The sequence below is a fragment of the Polypterus senegalus genome, chromosome 4, assembly GCF_016835505.1.
Source record: "Polypterus senegalus isolate Bchr_013 chromosome 4, ASM1683550v1, whole genome shotgun sequence".
NCBI lineage: Eukaryota > Metazoa > Chordata > Cladistia > Polypteriformes > Polypteridae > Polypterus > Polypterus senegalus.
This window is the reverse complement of record NC_053157.1, coordinates 166,888,039-166,909,845: the sequence shown is the minus strand read 5'-3', so window position 1 is coordinate 166,909,845 and position 21,807 is coordinate 166,888,039. Positions and strand designations below refer to the sequence as shown.

The 21,807-nt window shown below is 37.9% G+C and overlaps 1 protein-coding gene across 4 annotated transcripts in view; it reads left to right on the top strand.

The window, feature by feature from the left end:
• Positions 1-21,807, top strand: part of dok7b (docking protein 7b) — a 228,770-nt gene that overhangs the window by 111,930 nt on the left and 95,033 nt on the right. For all 4 annotated transcript variants that reach the window (XM_039751628.1, XM_039751627.1, XM_039751626.1 and 1 more), the window contains exon 5: positions 15,344-15,463. In XM_039751628.1, coding sequence (XP_039607562.1) covers positions 15,344-15,463 — 120 coding nt within the window. The remainder of the gene's footprint in view (positions 1-15,343; positions 15,464-21,807) is intronic.

Here is a 21,807-nt window from a genome sequence, read left to right as displayed (position 1 = left end):
AAAACAGAAACAAAAATATCATCCCTGGTTAAAATTGGGCAGACTTAAAAATAAAGTGGTAGTTTAAGTACTTTAAGTACATTTTCAGAATAGTATTGTCTTTAAATAATAATAACCAAAATTTCAACATAAAGTGCAGTTTTTCTTCTTAAAAAATAAGTCAGAAACATAAAAGGTAATTTGACCAGCTTACTCTTTAAACTCTGAGTAACATTAGCCAAAATTATTTTGTACATTAGGCTAAAACAGTGTGATCATTGAACATTTTGTAATTAGATGTATTTAGAATTACTAACGGTCACGGAAGTCCAATGATCCCCAGTAAGAGCCACAAAGTCCGCTTTCTGTAATGCATCTAATTTTGCTTGCTTTTCAGTGTGCACAAAACCATGCTTTTATCAAGGCTTCTCGGGTAGTCGAAATGATCAGTCGTAGGAACGCTTTATTCCGACTCTAACATTTTTGTAGCTGTGATGTGTGCATCAGTGTAATGGATGTACCAGGAAATCATGCATTGACAAAAGTTCCCGCTTGCTTGGAATTGAAAGTGTGATTAAATGCGTTATTTTTAACGCTTATGGAGTACATGCATCGAAGCTTCTCAGCTGTGCTTGTGCTAAGAAAGGAAAATTTTAAAAATAACGTAACATGATTCTGCTAACCTAATATTTTTCATACGCCCCAAACCAAGGAGATGCGAAGGTAAATGAATCGGTAGCGCTACATAGTCAGTACACCCCTCTCGAATCGAACCTCAATGTCGGCGTTAGAGGCTTAAGACTCTACAATTAGCCACAGCGTGTGGCTTGTCTATGCTAAAGTATGTATTGTAGATCGGGTATATATATACATTTATATATATACCCGTACCGCAGTGGAGAAGTAGAAGTTATGAAAAGAAAAGGGAACATTTTAAAAATAACGTAACATGATTGTCAATATACAGTAATTGTTTTGTGAGTGTTATTGAATGTTGCTGTCATCAAGGATTTGATTATCATTATTTCTTTCAATCAGGCTCGTATTTGTAGGATGTGTTCAAGTTACATTCCCTGTTTGTCAATCGCTGTAAAGATAAGAGGTTTCATTCATCGATTAGTTCCTTACTGCATCAATAAACAGCTCGCCTTCCTTTTATCTGTGATGTGACAAACTGCATGCACGGGTTTTTTTACACTGTCTTCCTTTAGCAGGACATTCACTTTTTCCACCGTGTGCTTTGTTTCCGCAGTAGCTGCACTTATGAATATGATTGTATGTATAAGACGCTTCATATTTTTTTGCTGCCTTCTCAATTGTGTAATTCGGTTTTGTTCAGCACTCTTTGGAACTGTTGCTTTTGTCTGCGCATTGCGCCAGTTCACGGAGCCGCTTGGTGTTCTTGCATCGAAGGTTTCCAGCTGTACTGGTGCCATCTCGTAATGTCAGCTAAGACCCGCACTTAAAAGTTTCTCTCGCAGTTTCAATGAGTTTGTGCCAAACACCACCCTGACCATCTCATCTTCCTCTGCATAAGCACAGTCCTTCACGTGAATATTTACCGGCAGTGTTTGTATTGGATTGCCGCTGATGGACGGCCTTATATGGGCAGGCACTAAATTACAAACGCTAGTGGCAGCCTGTCTATGAACTTAATTTAATATAAACTTACGGTTCACGCCGTGCTTTGTTTCCGCAGTAGCTGTACTTATGAATATGCTTGTATGCATCATTTGCTTCATAATGTTTTTCTGCCTTCTCAATTGTGAAATGGCGCTTTGTGCTGATCGCTGTTTGGAGTTCTTCCTTGTTCTACGCACTTACGTAGGAGGCGTGATGATGTCACACTAAACTCCCCCCACGCCATCTCCAACTCAAGACTCCATTACATTATATGGGGAAAAATAGCTTCCAGTTATGACCCTTATGCGTAGAATTTCGAAATGAAACCTGCCCAACTTTTGTAAGTAAGCTGTAAGGAATAAGCCTGCCAAATTTCAGCCTTCTACCTACACGGAAGTTGGAGAATTAGTGATGAGTCAGTCAGTGAGTGAGTGAGGGCTTTGCCTTTTATTAGTATAGATAGATAGATAGAATATATAGATAGATAGATATGAGAACAACACTCATATCAATGAAAAAACAATTACATTAACAATCATGTTATGTTATTTTTAAAATTTTTCCTTTTCTTTTTCGTACCTTCTTTAACACACTACTTCTCAGCATGTGGCTGGTATTCTGCTAGTATATATATATATATATATATACACATACATCCACATATATATACATATCTACATATACTCACATACATATACATACACACACATATACACACACAAATACATAAATATATATAATATATATGCATACACACAAACATATATAAAGATATATATACATATACATACATATCTACATATATACATATACCCACACACACACACATATATATATATATATATACTAGCAAAATACCAAGGCCAGAAAGGAGAAGTAGTGTGTTAAAGAAGCAATGAAAAAGAAAAGGAAACATTTTGAAAATAACGTAACATGATTGTCAATGTAATTGTTTTGTCACTGTTGTGAGTGATGAGTGTTGTTGTCATATATATATATATATATATTTACACACACACACATAAACATATATATATATACATATCTATACATATACACATATATATACATATATATATCTACATATATACACATACATATACACACACACATAAATACATACACACATACATACATACACACACATATATACACACAAATACATATATATATATACATACACACACACATATATAAACATATATATACATATATACACACACAGCTATTTCGTATCAGTGCAATACGCTGCTTGTTAAAACGGATAACTCCCGCTCTTACGCAAGTCTGCGTGGATATTATGAACTATCAGATTTGTTCAAGTTCTATTTAAATTTTAAATAGAAGGAATTTTTATTTAGTCGACAGAAATATCTTTGGTAGGAATGGTAAAAACAGACAGGAATATTATTTGTGAATAAATCAACTCAAACCTTAAACAACTTATAATATTTTGCTCTCCATAAAAATATATCCTGTCTAAATTATACAAGTTAGAAATAAAGTAAACGTTAAAAGAACAAACATTCAAATTTCTTTACTCTTATGTAATTTTATATAAAAATAAACTTAGATTTTAAATATCCCAAAAGATTTTGCTCTCCATAAAAATATATCCTGTCAAAATTATACAAATTCAAATATGAACATGCTGCATAACAAAACCTGGAAATATAAATAAAATGTGTTCCTTTCAGCAATAACAAATCAAATCATTCAGTTTTCTTTGCTCATATGTCATTTTAGAGCTGGACGCCTGGCATCTTTTTTTGGCCACAGGTTCGTTTATGTTTGGTGTGAGGTTCTGTGTTGTGGAGATTCTCAGGATGGATTGCAGGTGCTCATCAGTGAGGCGACTCCTGTGTGCTGTTTTGTTAGTCTTTATCACTGAGAAGAGCTTCTCACACAGATATGTGCTACCAAACATGCACAAGGTTCGAGCCGCATGTAGACGGACTTTTTTTGTTCTTCAAAGTCACCAAAGCGCCGTGCAAACTCAGTGCGCAGTTTATCAGCAAAGTGCGATTTGGGAACACCGTAGTGACGACTTGGTTTAACATTACTTGGCAACAGGGAAAGTGGGGCAAGGTGCACTGGTGCATTTGTGTCTCCCATAAAAGCAGCTTCACTTGAAATCACTTTGTGATTGTGCACGGGTAAAACGTCCGCTGAAGTGTCAGATTCTTATTTAATTATGCTGCTTTCTGTATCTTCTGCATTGCATTCAGGTTAACCCTGATGTTTTGTCTCATAGTGCCGCCTTAGATTAAATTCTGTAATTACAGCCACATTAGCTCCACAAATGAGACACACGGGTTCAGTAAACATATACTCAGCCTCCCATCGGTTTTAAAGGCTCTATTTTCAGAATCAACTTTTCTTCAGCATCGTGAGCTAGCTTCGCAATAACTTGATTAACTCGGTAAGTGTTCGGCAAGGCAGCTGAAGCGCTGCATTATGGGATCTGTAGTTTATTGTGTTACCAGCGCTTCATATACCCGGCTTTAATAACAATAATACAGTATATAAAATGATCTCGGGCCGGATATAATTACACTGGTCGGATGTGGCCCCGCCCTTGAGTTTGACACATATGGACTAAATAGAACTTGAAAAGATATATTTTTTCAAATGTGATCGCGCAATTCAGATAGAGTTGACGCAAGACTACAGCCTGCATGCCTCAATAAGTCATCCTCCCTCGCTCTTACTTTTTACCGCTCATCTAATGAATACACTGAGTATGGCTTTACCAAAACAATCATTGATGGCTAATAAAGTATCCATTATTCGAGTATGTAGATCGGGTTATATATATACATATATATATATATACCCGCCGATCGCAGCGAGAAGTAGTGTGTTAAAAAGCTAGAAAAGAAAAGGGAACATTTTAAAAATAACGTAACATGACTGTCAATATACAGTATTTGTTTTGTGAGTGTTACTGAGTGTTGCTGTCATCAAGGATTTGATTATCATTATTTCTTTCAATCAGGTTCGTATTTGTAGGATGTGTTGTGTTCAAGTTACATTCCGGTTTGTCAATCGCTGTAAAGATGACAGGTTTCATTCATCGATTCGCTTCTTACTGCATCAATAAACAGCTCGCCTTCTTCTTTATCTGAGACCTGACACACTGCATGCACGGTTTTTTACACTGTCTTCCTTTAGCGGACATTGACTTTTTCCAACGTGTGCTTTGTTTTGGATTTATGAATATGCTTGTATGTATCAGACGCTTCATATTTTTGCTGCCTTTTCAATTGTGTAATTCGGTTTTGTTCAGCTTTGGAACTGTTGCTTTTATCTGTGCACTGCGCCAGTTCACGCGGAGCCGCCTGTACATGCATCGAAGTTTCCCAGCTGTGCTGGTGCCATCTCGCTATGTCCATGGCTGTATTTAATGTTACCTTAGTCCTGGCACTTAAAACTTTCTCTCGCAGTTTCGCTGAGTTTGTGTCAAACACCACCCTGACCATCTCATCTTCCTCTGCATAAGCACAGTCCTTAACCCGTGAATATTTAGTGGAGTTTGCTATTGATTGCCGCTGACGGACGGCCTTATATGGGCAGGCACTAAATTACAAACGCCAGCGGCAGCCTGTCTATGAACTTAATTTAAAGTGTAGGTTTACATCGTGCTTTGTTTCCGAAGTAGCAGAACTCATGAATATGGTTGTATATGTCACTCGCCGCTTCTTATTGTTTCGCTGCCTTCTCAATTATATAATGCATGTTTTCTTCAGCGCTTTTTAGGTCTTCCTGGTTTTCTATGTACTGCGGATTACGGGAGGCGTGATGATGTCACACTAAACTCCCACGGCGATGAAGCTCATCTCCATTACAGTAAATGGAGAAAAACTGCTTCCAGTTATGACCATTACGCGTAGAATTTCGATATAAAACCTGCCCAACTTTTGTAAGGAAGCTGTAAGGAATGAACCTGCCAAATTTCAGCCTTCCACCCACACGGGAAGTTGGAGAATTAGTGATGAGTGAGTGAGTGAGTGAGTGAGTGAGGGCTTTGCCTTTTATTAGTATAGATAGATAGATATATATATATAGATATATATATATATATATATATATATACACTCTTTGGGGTGCGAGCAACTGTTGCTGGGGGTAGCAGAATCCATCAAGGAAGAAAAATGAAAAACATTATTTGTACAAAATCTTAGTTTATTTATCCATTCCTAAATAATTAAATGGGCAGGCTATTTCAGTATCAGTGCAATACGCTGTTTGTTAAAACGGATGACTCCCGCTCTTACGTGCAAGTCTGCGTGGATATTATGAACTATCAAACTGTTCAAATTCTGTTTAAATTTTAAATAGAAAGAATTTTTATTTAGTCGACAGAAATATCTTTGGTAGGAATGTAAGTTAAATGTAGGCATCATTGCATACATTTTTCTTCACCATACAAATGTAAAGAGTAAATTCGCCTTACATTCCAACCAAAGATATTTTTGTCGACTAAATCAGGGGTGTCAAACTTAATTGCACAGGGGGCCAAAATCCAAAACACACTTTATAGTTTGCGGGCGAACAGGATAAACATTTATTGAACGCACTAAAACTAAACTTTTAAAACTTTAAAACTTTTAAAACTTTACTTTTTTGGACATAAATATGAATAAAAACAGACAGGAATATTATTCCGGAATAAATCAACTCAAACCTTAAATAACATAATATTTTGCTCTCCATAAAAATATATCCTGTCTAAATTATACAAGTTAGAAATAAAGTAAACGTTAAAAGAACAAACATTCAAATTTCTTTACTCTTATGTAATTTTATAAAAAATAAACTTAAATTTTAAATATCCCAAAAGATTTTGCTCTCAATAAAAATATATCCTGTCAAAATTATACACATTCAAATATGAACATGCTGCATAACAAAACCTGAAAATATAAATAAAATTTGTTCTTTTCAGCAATAACAAATCAAATCATTCAGTTGTCTTTGCTCATATGTCATTTTATCAGAGCTGGACGCCTGGCATCTTTTTTTGGCAACAAGTTCGTTTATGTTTGGTGTGAAGTTCTGTGTTGTGGAGATTCTCAGGATGGACTGCAGGTGCTCATCAGTGAGGCGACTCCTGTGTGCTGTTTTGTTAGTCTTTATCACTGAGAAGAGCTTCTCACACAGATATGTGCTACCAAACATGCACAAGGTTCGAGCCGCATGTAGACAGAGCTGGAGCATTTGTGCGGGAATGGAGGGAATAAACTGTGCGGGCCCTGCAGTATCGTACTTTGCCTTCAGTGTGCCATTACACTGCAGCTCAATCACCTCCATGTGAATCTGCACAGGTGCAGTTTCCACATCGACAGCAAATGGGTTGCGAAACAACTCAAAATTCTTTTCTTGTTCTTCGTGCAAACTCAGTGCGCTCATTTTATCAGCAAAGTGTGTATTTTGGAACACCGTTGTGCCGACTTGGTTCAACATTACTTGGCAACAGGGAAAGTGGGGCAAGTTGCACTGGTGCATTTGTGTCTCCCATAAAAGCAACTTCACTTGAAATCACTTTGTGATTTTGCACGGGTAAAAACGTCTGCTGAAGTGTCAGATTCTTCTTTAACTCTTCTGCTTTCTGTATCTTGTGCATTGCATTCAGGTCTTTCTGGTTATCCTGATGCTTTGTCTCATAGTGCCATCTTAAATTAAATTCTGTTATTGCAGCCACATTAGCTCCACAAATGAGACACACGGGTTTACCGGCAATGTCAGTAAACATATACTCAGCCTCCCATCGGTTTTTAAAGGCTCTATTTTCAGAATCAACTTTTCTGTTCAGCATCGTGTGGGCTAGCTTCGCAATAACTTGCAGCATCATAAGCTAGACTTGATTAACGCGTAAGTGTTCGAAAGGCAGCTGAAGCGCTGCATTATGGGATCTGTAGTTTATTGTGTTACCAGCGCTTCATATCCCCGGGCCATTAATAACAATAATATAAAAAATGATCTCGCGGGCCGGATATAATTACACACCGGGCCGGATGTGGCTTGTGGGCCTTGATTTTGACATATATGGACTAAATAGAACTTGAAAAGATATATTTTTTCGAATGTGATCGCGCAATTCAGATCGAGTTGACGTGCACTACATCGAGCCGCATGCAATTGTGGTTTTGCCTGCGTGCCTCAATAAGTCACCCTCCCCTCGCTCCTACTTTTTACCGCTCATCTAATGAATACACTGAGTATGGCTTTACCAAAACAATCATTGATGGCGAATAAAGTATCCATTATTAATAAAGCTTCAATTGGTGATCTGTCTTTCTGCGTTAACCGCATGTTTTTCATACGTCTCAACCAAGGGGATGCGAGGGTAAATGAATCAGGAAGCGCGCGTACATACTCAGTGCACCCCCTCTCGGGAATCAAACCTCGGGCGCTAGAGGCAAAGCCTCTACCATTGCACCATGGCGTGTGGTTTGTCTATTTGAGCGTATGTAGATCGGGGTATATATATACATATATATATATACTCAGCCGCAGGAGAAGTAGTGTGTTAAAGAAGTTATGAAAAAGAAAAGGGAACATTTTAAAAATAACGTAACATGATTGTCAATATACAGTAATTGTTTTGTGAGTGTTATGAGTGTTGCTGTCATCAAGGATTTGATTATCATTATTTCTTTCAGTCAGGTTCGTATTTGTAGGATGTGTTGTGTTCAAGTTACATTCCGCGTTTGTCAATCGTTGTAAAGATAAGAGGTTTCATTCATCGATTCGTTTCTTACTACATCAATAAACAGCTCGTCTTCCTCCTGAGACGTGACACACTGAATACACGCAGTTTCGCTGAGTTTGTGCCAAACACCACCCTGACCATCTCATCTTCCTCTGCATAAGCACAGTCCTTCACCCGTGAATATTTAGCGGCAGTGTTTCTAATGGATTGCCACTGACAGACGGCCTTATATGGGCAGGCACTAAATTACGTGGGAGGCATAACTCCGCCTCCCACGGGCATCGAGTAGAAGTCTATTATAGTATATGGATGAAAAAATAGGTTCCAGTTATAACCATTACGCGTAGAATTTCGAAATGAAACCTGCCCAACTTTTGCAAGTAAGCTGTAATGAATGAGCCTGCCAAATTTCAGCCTTCTCCCTACACGGGAAGTTGGAGAATTAGTGATGAGTGAGTGAGTGAGTGAGTGAGTGAGTGAGTGCTTTGCCTTTTATTAGTATAAATGTGGAACACCCTTTTTGTTTATTCTCGTGTGAACTGTTTGCATTGAATTTTTATTAAATCTTTTAACACTAAAATTACCAAAGCCTACGAAAAAGCTTGTAATCCTGGCCCACCTTAAATCCTTTTGCATTTCTCCATGAGTGTCTTTTGTGTTGTAAATGTGTCAATCAAGAAAAGCAGCAAACAGCCTGCTGTTCCATCTCCCCACCAACGCAGAAAGCTCTCTCAGCTCAAGTCTGTTTACCTGCAAGTGAGTTGCCTGGACTTGTATAGGGTAAATAATATATTGGATATATTATTTGGAATACAAGGGCATGCTCACAAAGTACAGTCATGGCAAAAGTGCAACAGCAGCTTCCATATGCAGCTATAGATTGTTCAGTACACAAGTGACCCTCCACACTAGTGTTTAGATCTGGACGATATATGTCCCAAAAAAGAAGTCTGACTGCATTCTCGTACCATTGCTCGCGTACTGAAGTGTTGGCATGCACTTTTCGTGGCTTTGTGAGCATGCATCAAACACAGGAAGCTCTGCAGCCTACTTTTGACTTTACGCTGTAAGAAGATATGTAAATAAATTAAGGTAAATAACATTCGATCTGGCTTTAATATAAGTAACATGTAAATGTTTTTCATTTAAAGACTATCAGAAAACTTAATCAGAAACAGGACTTTGCACAATACCGTGGCGAGCTTTGTAAGTGCTGCTTTTTCTTTGAAGGACACGCGTGTGGCACATTGACTGGCAGATTGATGCCCAACCTGTTGCTGCATCCAAGCGGTTCCATCTTTTGCCTTTACGCCTGGTGCACCTGGGTTGTTCTTATGTGTGAGTGGACGTTTCTTGCGGGGAGGGCTTCTGTTCTCTTTCTCCGATGTAAAACCCTCATCATCTTCTGAGTTTACCTCTGTTATAGCACGTGTTTGTGTGAATACATTAGTGTCAGATAGGGGGAGCGTGAAGGTGACTGGAAGAATAAAATTGAATAATAAAAAAAAACTGTAACCTTTACAAGTACCATAAATTTACAGCGGCTATTACAGACTCAAATCAAATGTATATTTTTATTCTGTAATAGTAAGAATAAGAGCAACTCATTTCTCAAAATGAAGGCATCCGGGATCAAACCGGCTACCTTTTGACCCACAGTCAGCAGTTTTTACCACTGCGCTACCAAAGTGGTTGTATTAAGGGTGTGTCAATGTCGCACCCTAACGCGAGTTCTTTTTCTGCAGTTATATTCTTAAATAAAAGTGCACTTGTTTTGTCATACTCTTACCTTTTGTAAAAGTGTTTATTTGATATTTGAACTTCAGGCTTCACACATTATACACTTCATGTCTACATTTTGTCAATTATTACTAAAACATGAAAAATGTTTCTGTTTTAACAATGTGTTGTAGACATGGAACACACATGAAATGCATGTACAGTAGACCCCCACGAAGTCGTGGTTCAGAGTTTGGGGCCTCAATATCCTCCCCAATTTTATGGCTTTTTTCATGGCAATACTGTACTGTAGAGAGAACAAGAATCAGCTGTAGAAAAAAAGGCGACTTGGGATGGTGAAAGTAGCCAATAGAATTTGAAACTGCATGTTCCTGCAGTGGCTCTGATTTGTCTTCTGCTGAGGGTGCTGGGGCTGTTGAGGTCAAAGGATGTCAGCATGGCTTTTAAAAAGGGGGCCTGTGACCAAAAGCTAAAAAAAAAAAAAAAAAGTTTTTGTAATTTGTGTTTCAAGTTCCTGTCTGTTTGCCTTCTGTTGGGTTATCTGTACTTATTCATTTTATCCTGGATCGTTTCGTGCGTCTGCATTGTCTGCACGTGTACATGAGGACTGTAAGTGGATTCATGGCCATCCTGCAAAGAAAGGAGCGCTCCTGAACCCGTCCACCCGTCTTCACCATTTTAGGAACTACTGGTAGGACTGTCTGTACATTCCCATTCAACGTGCGGATCTCTGGACTATCTATTTTCATCATTACATTTCATCTGTTGCCGTTTTCCATAAACTTTTTCATGATTTACTGTGCGTGTTTTGCTTGTGCTTTGTTGTATTTAATGTGTAATCGCCGTAAGGGGAACAGGTGTGTTATCGTTGTTTTCTTATTTTATTTGCTGTTTGATTACCGGTTTGCTTTGTTTTTGTCTCTGTTTGTGAGTGCGCGCGTCAGGTCAAGGCTGGAATCTCCACCATAAAAATAAATAAATCACCATCTTCTCGATTACGGCTTCTCGTGTGACGCTACACTTACTTAAAAGCCTGAACCGTACCTGTCCTTTTTGGCTTACTGCTTTGTTTCTCTCTCCTCTCCCAGACATTCTATGCTACTATGATGTTTGTCTATTGTTTAATCGTTAACTAACTGCATGCTGAGCACCTTTTACTTCTGAAAGAGACATGTTTGTTTGAAGTGTTTGAATAAAGTTCCTGTCTCTTCCTGTCTTCCTGCAATTCTGTGACCCAAGCTGAACTAAGATTAGCCCGCAAGCATCGGTGCTTACATCTGTGTGCTTTTGTGCAGCCAGTTTAAGAGCAGTTGGCTCAGTGATTTACATCCATGGCGTCAGTTGGAGTTTGTACATATTGTTCCAGTAGTTTTCTTAAATAGTTTTTACAGTTCATTAGCAGTGTGTAAAGTGATTAGTGTTGCAGTAATTGTGATGCTCTTTGCATGAAAAAAAATGTGTTCCATTAAAATTTTACTTTTTCTTTGTTGTGACGTTCACTTAAATTGCAGCAAAAACGTTTTTGGCGTCCAGGGATGCATTAACCCCCAAGTATGTGGCAGTTTAACGGTTAAAACCCCAAGATGCCACCGAAATGAGCTGCACCATCTAAGGCTTCTGGCAATGAAAACGCGCTTGCATGAATTACGGTACATATAGCGGTAACATCGGTATTTTACATTCTAGCACTGCAGGAGACATAGCAGTACAGTGTACAGGTTTATCTTTACACTCTTTATTTTTAGGTGATGTATTAAGCTGAGTTTGAAATTAAATTAAAGTGTTTTGGGGCAGATGTAGGGTTTAAACTATGAAAATAGCCATTTTTGTAACCACATCCAAAATTTGCAGTTTTTCACAATTTGCGGGTACTCTAGGAATGTAACCCCCGCGAATTTTGGGGGTATACTGTATTCCAAATAGTAATATATTATTTACTCTATACAACTTTTGGCAACTCACACGCAGGTAAAAAGACTTGAGCTGAGAGAACTTTCTGCCCTTTCTTTGTTGGTGGGGGGATGGGATAGCAGGCTGCTTGGGCTTATCGACACATTTACAATACAAAAGACGCTGACGGAGAGGTGTGAAGGGATTTAAAATTGGGCCTGGATTACAAGTTTTTTCATTGGCTTTGGTAATTCTAGTGTTAAAATAAACTTTTGGACTGAGAGATTTCTTTTGGCACGTGTTTGACCCGTGCTTGATCCTGCCTTACCTACTAGCAGCTACACAGTCTTTGCCACATCTGTTCAAAATTTGCCCAACCAAAGTTAATAGTTTTAGTCTTTGTACCTGTACTCTTATAAAACATTGAGAACTGTACTATATTAAGGTTACTAGTGGTCAATCACCTCTGCCCCCTCAATTCTATCCTGATTATTACAAAATACTAAATCCAAACAGGCTTCACCCCGCGTTAGTGTTTTAACATACTGTGTTAAAAAACAGTAACTGACTACATCTAAAAACTCCTGTTCTTGTGCTCCTCCATTTGCAAGGTTATCCCAGTTAATATTTGGATAATTAAAGTCCACCATGACTATAATATCACCTGTAAGCTTGCCTTTCTATTGTTACTGAAAAGATGTTTGTTGAAATTACTGTCTGCATTGGGTGGTCAATAACACACTTCTAAAATAATACGTTTTTCCCTAATATTTTCCAGGCGAATCCACATGTCCTCACTAAGATGGGGCTCATCGTCCAACTGATGGAGACTTGCATTTAAATTCTGTTTGACATAAACAGCCACTTCACCTTCTTTTCTGTTCTGTCTACCCTTCCTAAAAAACGTGTACCCCTCTATGTTACACTCATTCCACCCTTTGTTATTTAGCCAGGTTTCCGTTATAGCTATAATACAATTATGCTCATCTACATACAACTCCAACTCATTTGCCTTATTTTTGATACTTCTAGTAGTAAGGCAAGCTATTTTTAATGCGTTACTCCTTCTGTATTTAAATTTTGTGTTAGAATTTGCATTACTAAGCATTTTTAATCCTACACTGTTGACGCTCCTCCACGTATAGTTCTAAACTGGTGGGTGGCAGAGGCAGAACTTTACAGAGGACTACCTTGTCAGTTCTGTTCCTCAGCCTAGTACCTAACTCTTTGAATTTGGATCGCAGAACTCACAGGCTATCCTAATGTATGTAATTTGTTCCAACATGGAAAATACAATACAATACAACACAATTACAATTTATCTTTATATAGCCCAAATTCACACAAGAAATGCCGCAATGGGCTTTAACAGGCCCTGCCTTTTGACAGCCCATCCAACCTTAACTCTCTAAGAATACAAGGAAAAACTCCCAAAAAAACCCTTTTAGGGAAAAAAGATGGAAGAAACCTTGCAAAAGGCAGTTCAAAGAGAGACCCCTTTCCAGGTAGGTTGGGTGTGCAGTTGGTTTTAAAAAAGGGGGTCAATACAATACACAGAAAGAAACACAAGTAATCCTTAATGCAATATAATAGTGCAATAGAAATATTACAAGGATAGAGCAGAATTCAACAGTAGATGATATCACATAATATGATATGGATTTGTTCAGAATCCTGTAAACCTTGGCCATCAAGCTGCCTCCCCTATTGGCCATTCCATAGCCAAGTCAGCGCTGGGCCAGCCAATCCAAAGAAAGGACCCCATCTACTCGATGGAGTCAAGGGATAATAGACCAATCTTACTGGTGCATGCCTTTTTGCTGATGACATTGTGTTGTGTAACTCCTGAAAAAAATAAGTGGCCAGTAAGATGGATGAATGAAGGAGGTATTTGGAAGACACAGAGATGAAGATAAATAATAAGAAGACAGAATATATGCGGTGTAATGATGATCACAATTCAGAAGTTAGCCTGCAGGGAGAGCTGTTGAAAATATCTAGGATCGGAGATGGAAAACTATATGTAGAGATAAACTGTAGAGTGCAGTGTGAACTGGAAGAAGGTATCAGGATTATTGTGTGATCGAAGAATGAAGTAAAATTTAAGGTAAAGTTTTTGAGACAGTTCTAAGATTAGTAATTATGTATGGAGCTGAGATGGGCAGTAAAAGGAGTACAGGAGCAGAAGTTAGATGAGGCAGAAATGAGAATGTTGAGATGGATGTGTGGGGTTACTATCATGGACAGAATAAGAAATGAGACAATCAGAGGCACTACAAAAGTGGGAGAGATATCTAAGAAAGTACATTGAACTAGGTTGAAGTGGTATGGACATGTTAGGAGTACAGACAATGAATATGTTGGAAAAAAAGTGCTGGAAATGGAAGTACAGGGGAAGAGAAAGTGAGGGAGGCCAAAGCGGATGTAGGTGGATAAAGTTAAAAAAGATATGAAGGAAAAGTATTTTTAACACACATACTGTCACCTGAAGAGAGTGGAGGATAACCTTTATTTGGTGCTCACGCAGATTTGAAGTTTAAGTTTTACATTTGTCCCTGTGTTTCTCTATGAATCCTTATATGCTATAATTGTAAGGCTCTTTGGAGTATTAAGATTGAAGATAAACTAATTATTGAAAGAAATTTGATAATTAGAAATATCTTGTAAATTCCATTTTACCGTGGATATAACTATAAATGACTGGAGAGAGAGAGAGAGAGAGATAGATAGATAGATAGAACTTTGTTCCCAGGGGAAATTTGGCTTTTTATAGCACACACACACACACACACTGTGGCCTGAACACCCACCAGAATGACTAAAAAGAAAGAAAACTTCAAAGCAAAGGAGACTTCTCATATTGAAATGTAACCAGTTACTCTTATAACAAAATGAAAAATAGATAGTATTTTCCTTTTGATTTGTCTGTTGTAGCACCATTTACCAGAACAAAACAGTTCATTTAAAAAAAAATAGGTCATCAGATATTAAGTAAGATACTATGGATATCAAAAGTCTTAACATTTTTCAGTCTTAACATTGAAATACCAGTTTTACTCTAATGTAAGGACTAAAATCAAAATTAATCAAGTCAAACCTGTTTTTATATTTTAAGACGATCTACAATATTTCAGTGTAATAAGGGTCAATGTTGTCTGTGTTTTACATTCTCTGGTTTACATTCTTGTTTTATATTTATCACCTATATTTGTGTAAAAATAATGAAAATCACTCCACTTTTCCTTCAGAAAACAAAATGTAATTGCAACAAGTTTTTTTTTTTTAATTTACAATCAGTTTTTTAATGCAACAATTTGTAAAAATGTATATTTCCTCTGAAATGTACTCTATCACTTGGATAAAATCTAAGACACTGTATTTTTGTTTTTCTTACAGGGGCTGGTGTTTTCTTTCTCTCCTGTGCTGAAGGGGAACAGATCAGTTTTCTGTTTGACTGTATAGTTCGTGGCATTTCCCCAACGAGAGGCCCCCTTGGACTACGGCCAGTCCTACCAGGTTAATATAGGAAGTATAATGTGTCAGTTTGAAGCAGAAAGTTCCATGTCTTGCACTTATTGCTCTGATTAGAATTACAGCTTGCCAACACGTGCACTGAAGAAAGTGTAAAGTGGTTTTCATTCTGGAAAGTCATTCTGAATATTTGTAAGTTAAATTAATGCAGTTTTCCATTCATTAATCTTACAGCTTGCCATTCACAAAATATATGTGCAGTAGGCCTGCAGAACTGAGCTGAAGTGCTGCTCACTCACTGAGAATTTCTCAGTTTTTTACTGGGGTTATGCAAATTATGTATACTATATGTTAAAAAGTAGCATTGATTACATTTATTGCCATGTTGAAAAAGTAATTAAAAGGTGTCATTGGCAGCAGTTCAGGCCCTTGAGTCTTCATCTAGTGATTATTTTAATTTAAAGACAGGCAAAAACCTCATATTTTATGAAAAGTTAACACAGTATGTAATAGTATATTTATATAATGCAACACATTGTCTTTATATCTCATGCTGAATTTATCTATTCAAAAATTAATTTGACACATTTTCAGCAGTTAGACTGTAGAAGAAGCTATTGATTTGAAAGCATGAATTTTCCTACATGTTTTTACTGTGTGAAAAGAGTCCAGCTATAGGGCCCTCATGTGGCAAATGTTATACTTCTTAGAACAACTATTTGAGTCTATTCCCATCAATCCAGTGGAAACATAAAAAAAATCTTATTATTGCGAAATGTAATTGGAAAAAATAATTGAATACATGTTTTTTTTTATAATACATCAGATAATTGGTATTCAGGGCTCCATGTAATTTATCAATGTAGTCTGCAAGCACTAAAAATGCTTTATTGTATTCAAAATATGTGGAAAGTCTTAAGATATTTTTACAAATGTTCTTATTCAAGATACTGTATATCACTTTGATATTAAGTTTAGTTGAATGCAAAAAAGAAAGACTGCACTTTGGTTAATTTACTAATTATCTGCTCTATTAATACAAAAAAAAATGATTACATTTTTTTCAGAACCAGTTTTTTTAGGATTTGTTTCAACTGTATAATAAAAAACAATTTAGAAAATTATTTACACAATAAATTAATTAAATGCTTAACACATAATAAAATGAGTTCACAAAAGTAAAAAAAGTTAATTGTACTAGGAGTCAGAAATATTCAGAAACTTCCTTGTTATCCATCCCATTATGGCCCACATTGTCTGATGATCAGGTATTTTACAAGCCTGCAAATATTTTTCAACTCCTGTTTGGCTATGTCAAGATAAATAAACTGCTCAAAAAAATTAAAGGAACACTTTGAAAACACATCAGATCTCAATGGGAAAAAAAAATCCTCCTGGATATCTATACTGATATAGACTGGGTAATGTGTTAGGAACGAAAGGATGCCACATCGTTTGATGGATATGAAAATGATCAACCTACAGAGCCCTGAATTCAAAGACGCCCCAAAAATCAGAGTGAAAAAATTATGTGGCAGGCTAGTCCATTTTGCCAAAATTTAGTTGCAGCAACTCAAAATTGTACGCAGCACTTTGTATGGCCCCTGTGTTCTTGTATACATGCCTGACAACATCGGTGCATGCTTCTAATGAGATGACAGATGGTGTTGTGGGGGATCTCCTCCCAGATCTGGACCAGGGCATCACTGAGCTCCTGGACAGTCTGAGGTGCAACCTGGTGGCATTGGATGGACCAAAACATAATGTCCCAGAGGTGTTCTATTGGATTTAGGTCAGGAAAGTGTGGTGGCCAGTCAATGGTATCAATTCCTTCATCCTCCAGGAACTGCCTGCATACTCTCACCACATGAGGCCAGGAATTGTCGTGCACCAGGAGCCACTGTACCAGCATAGGGTCTGACAATGGGTCCAAGGATTTCATCCTGATACCTAATGGCAGCCAAAGTGCCTTTGTCAAGCCTGTAGTGGTCTGTGTGACCCTCCATGGATATGCCTCCCCAGACAATCATTAACCCACCACCAAACTGCTCATGCTGAATGATGTTACAGGCAGCATAATGTTCTCCATGGCTTCTCCAGACCCTTTCACTTCTGTCACGTGCTCAGGGTGAACCTGCTTTCATCTGTAAAAAGCACAGGGCACCAGTGGTGCATCTGCCAATTCTGGTATTCTATGGTGAATGCCAATCGAGCTGCATGCTGCTGGGCAGTGAGCTCAGGGCCCATTAGAGGACATGGGACCCTTGGGTCACCCTAATGAAGTCTTTCTGGTTGTTTGGTCAGAGACATTCACACCAGTGGCCTGCTGGAGGTCATTTTGTAGGGCTCTGGCAGTGCTCATCCTGTTCCTCCTTGCCCAAAGGAGCAGATACTGGTCCTGCTGATGGGTTATGGACCTTCTATGGCCCTCTCCAGCTCTCCTAGAGTAACTGCTTGTCTCCTAGAATCTCCTCCATGCCCTTGAGACTGTGCAGGGAGACACAGCAAACGTTCTGGCAATGACACGTATTGATGTGCCATCCTGGAGAAGTTGGACTACCTGTGCAACCTCTGTAGGGTCCAGGTATCGCCTCATGCTACCAGTAGTGACACTGACTGTAGCCAAATGCAAAACTAGTGAAGAAACAGTCAGAAAAGAGGAGGGAAAAATGTCAGTGGCCTCCACCTGTTAAACCATTCCTGTTTTGGGGGTCATCTCATTGTTGCCCCTCTAGTGCATCTGTTGTTAATTTCATTAACACCACAGCAGCTGAAACTGATTAACAACCCCCTCTGCTACTTAACTGACCAGATTAATATCCCATAAGTTTCATTGACTTTATGCTATACTCTGATTAAAAAGTGTTCCTTTAATTCTTTTGAGCAGTATATATTTAGCTGAAGTACAAAATGGTTATTAGAACAGATAACCACTTACTGATAGATGGAAAGCAAAGTGAAAAGAGAAGGAGTAGGATCTAAAATTACACATTTTTCTTTTATAGAGCTCAAAGTCTTAACATCTACTCCTGCAAATCTATTGGGCTCATTCAGCAGCTGATACGTATAGTATACAGTATGCCTGTAATGACCGTGCCACTTCTCACTTAAAGGAGTTTGTGGGCACCTTTTGCTGTATATGCACTGCATTTCATTGTTATTGAATTCAGGTAGAGACTGAGTTTGATGTCATGGATACCATATTATATATGGGAATGTGACAAATTAACCTCCTTTTGGAAACAGTAATGTTTTATTGCTAGCTGAGCATGTTTCAGGCTTTTTTTTCTATTTTTTTTTTTTTTTGTTTTTTGTTTTCATTTTATTTTCATTCAGAAGTATATATCTGACAATCTTCCTTTGTTCCAGATATCTAAGATTGTGCATAGATGTCTCAAAGGATATGCTGTAACATTGTGGGAGTAACTTTGCATGCGATGCCACAATACAAATTTCTTCCAATTTAAGTAAGAACCACACTATGCTAGCTCCCCTTTTATTAGCAACATTTACAGAAGCTAGAGACAATAAAATTCTACCTCAAACTTTTTGCTAAGCATTAATTACCATCTTTCCTAAACAAAATAAGGACTTATTACAATGTGCATCATGCCGACCAATTTCACTTCTGAATAATGATGTTAAGATACTCTCCAAAGTCCTAGCTAGAATGATTAAGAAAGTGCTTCCTTCAGTAATATCACAAGACCAAACTGGAATTATTAAAGACAGATACTTAGCTTCCAATCTTCGATGTCTGTTTAATGTAACATATTCACCCACAAAGTCTAACAACCCAAGAGATGATATCGTTGGATGCAGAAAAAGCATTTGATATGGTTGAATGAAACTACCTTTTCACTACTTTGGAAAAATGTGGGTTTGGCCTGAACATTTGTACACTGATCCAACTACTGTATACCAGTTTGGAAGCTTCAGTTTGTATTAACAACATTAATTCTGGCTACTTTAAACTAGAACGTGGTACCAGACAAAAATGCCACTTGTCACCACTGCTTTTTGAAATAGCCATTCAGCCACTGGCAGTTCACTGTTGAAATGCTTATGAGTTAAAGGCGATTATTGGAGAAGGACCTGGAACAGAAAATGTCTCTTTATGCAGATGATATGGTACTATGTATATCAAATCCACAAAATACTGTTCCTGCAGTCCTAAGAGCACTTACAGATTTTCAAAAGATTTCTGCTCTCAGAACTAATTTGAATAAAAGTGTGCTCTTCCAGTGAATTCTCAAGCACACAATATTAGATTGCACACCTTCCCTTTTATCATCACAGATCAGTTTAAATACCTAGGGGTAAACATCACAAGTAAACATAAACCTCTTTATCAACAGCATTTTGCTGTCTGTATGGAAAAATTAAGCAAGACTTCATCTCACTTTAGCTGGAAGAATTAACATTGTTAAGATGAATATCCTCCCTAAGCTTCTTTATTTCAAAACATTCCAATATACATGAATAAAAAATTTTTTAAGAATTTATATTTAACAATAACCTCATTGGGCAGCATGGTGGCGCAGTTGTAGCCCTGATGCCTCACACTAAGGAGACCTGGGTTCCCTTCCAGGGTCCTCCCTGTGTGGAGTTTGCATGTTCTCCCCGTGTCTGCGTGGGTTTCCTCCGGGTGCTGCGGTTTCCTCCCACAGTCCAAAGACGTGCAGGTTAGGTGCATTGGCGATCCTAAATTGTCCCTATATGGAATATGGAGCCAATGTAGGAAGTATTTTAAGATAGAGGAGTTTTTATCTGTGGTACCTCTGCATGAGAACCACTTTTTTCCACCCTCTCAAACATAGACATAGACAGCGTCTTTGCATCCTATGACCAATTACACATCAAACTTTCCAGCAACACATTTCTTTCACTACCTTCAAATTAGAAACTTTGTTAAATAAAAGCTGCCCAATTTTCTCCCACCTACCTCTATGCCGAAAAAAATATTGATCAGTCTTGAGGACTCAGACAGCATCTCCATAATATATAAAACCATTTTACAGTCCCTCCCTTTTAACACTAGAATTTTACAAAGCCTACAAAAAAACTCGTAAGTCCGACCCACCTTAAATCCAAAAAAAAAAAAAACATGCGGTCACTGATTACAACTGCTTTATGATGTTAAGATGTTATGCGAATGAATATGAATAATGTTGCATCCATGCCACAGTGTTTTCCAAAATGTGCAATACTGGTCATAAAATGAATAATGCCAAATATCATATATACCTATGTCTCTGTGTTTTTTTTTTTTATCAGTACGGCTTTGACATCATGAACCATAAGGTGCATACTAATTCAGTGTGAGCAGGAACACTCAATAAAACTGAATAAAAAAAAATCAAGTGACTGTGAGATACGAAGAAGGCAGATTCACCATCGTTTGTGTGTCAGCTTTTATCCATCCAGATCAGAGAATGTCCAGTTCCATTGCTTCAAAACACCACTCACATCTACAGTTATTCCCAGTTTCAGATAAAAAGTAACAGCGTCAGATCCCTGGGTGGGGGGCGGTAGTTTGTATTGTGATCATGACTGAGAGAATAAAAGTGAAAAAAGTTAACTTTTACAAGTACTATAAATGTACACCTGCTGTTACAGACGCAAACTAAATGTATGTGTTTATTGTATAATATTAACAATAAGAGCAGCTCACTTCTGAAAACAGCAAACATAGGAGGCAGTCAGGATCGAACCGGGGACTCTTGATTACAAGTCAGCAATTCTTACCGCTACGCCACGAAAGCTGTTGTATCATCCTTGAACCTTTTGTGAAAGTGTTTATTTGATCTTTGGACTTAAGGCTTCACACACTATATAGTTTATGCCTACATTTTGTCATTTATTACTAAAATATGAAAATCTTTTCTGTTTTAACAATGTGTTTACACAGATTATTGTAGAAATGGAACACATATGAAATGCATGTGTTCCAAATAACAATCTATTATTTCCACTCTAAAACTCCAGCACTTCACTCCCAGATAATCAAGGCATGAGCTGGGAGAACTTTGTGCACGTTCTGCGGTGGTGGGGGGATGGAATAGCAGGCTGCTTGTTGCTTGCCTGTATCGGCACATTTACAGGACTAAAGACGCTGACGGAGAGGTGCGAAGGGATTTAAGGTGGGCTGGATTTACTTGTTTTTTCGTACGCTTTGGTAATGCTAACCAAAACCGATGTACGTACTTATTTCGGTGGTATGACGCCACTGTCGGCCACCATATTGAATTTTCCAAACGTCACTAATTCTCCAACTTCCCGTGTAGGTAGAAGGCTGAAATTTGGCAGGCCCATTCCTTACAGCTTACTTACAAAAGTTAAGCAGGTTTCAATTCGAAATTCTATGCGTAACGGTCATACTGGTCAAC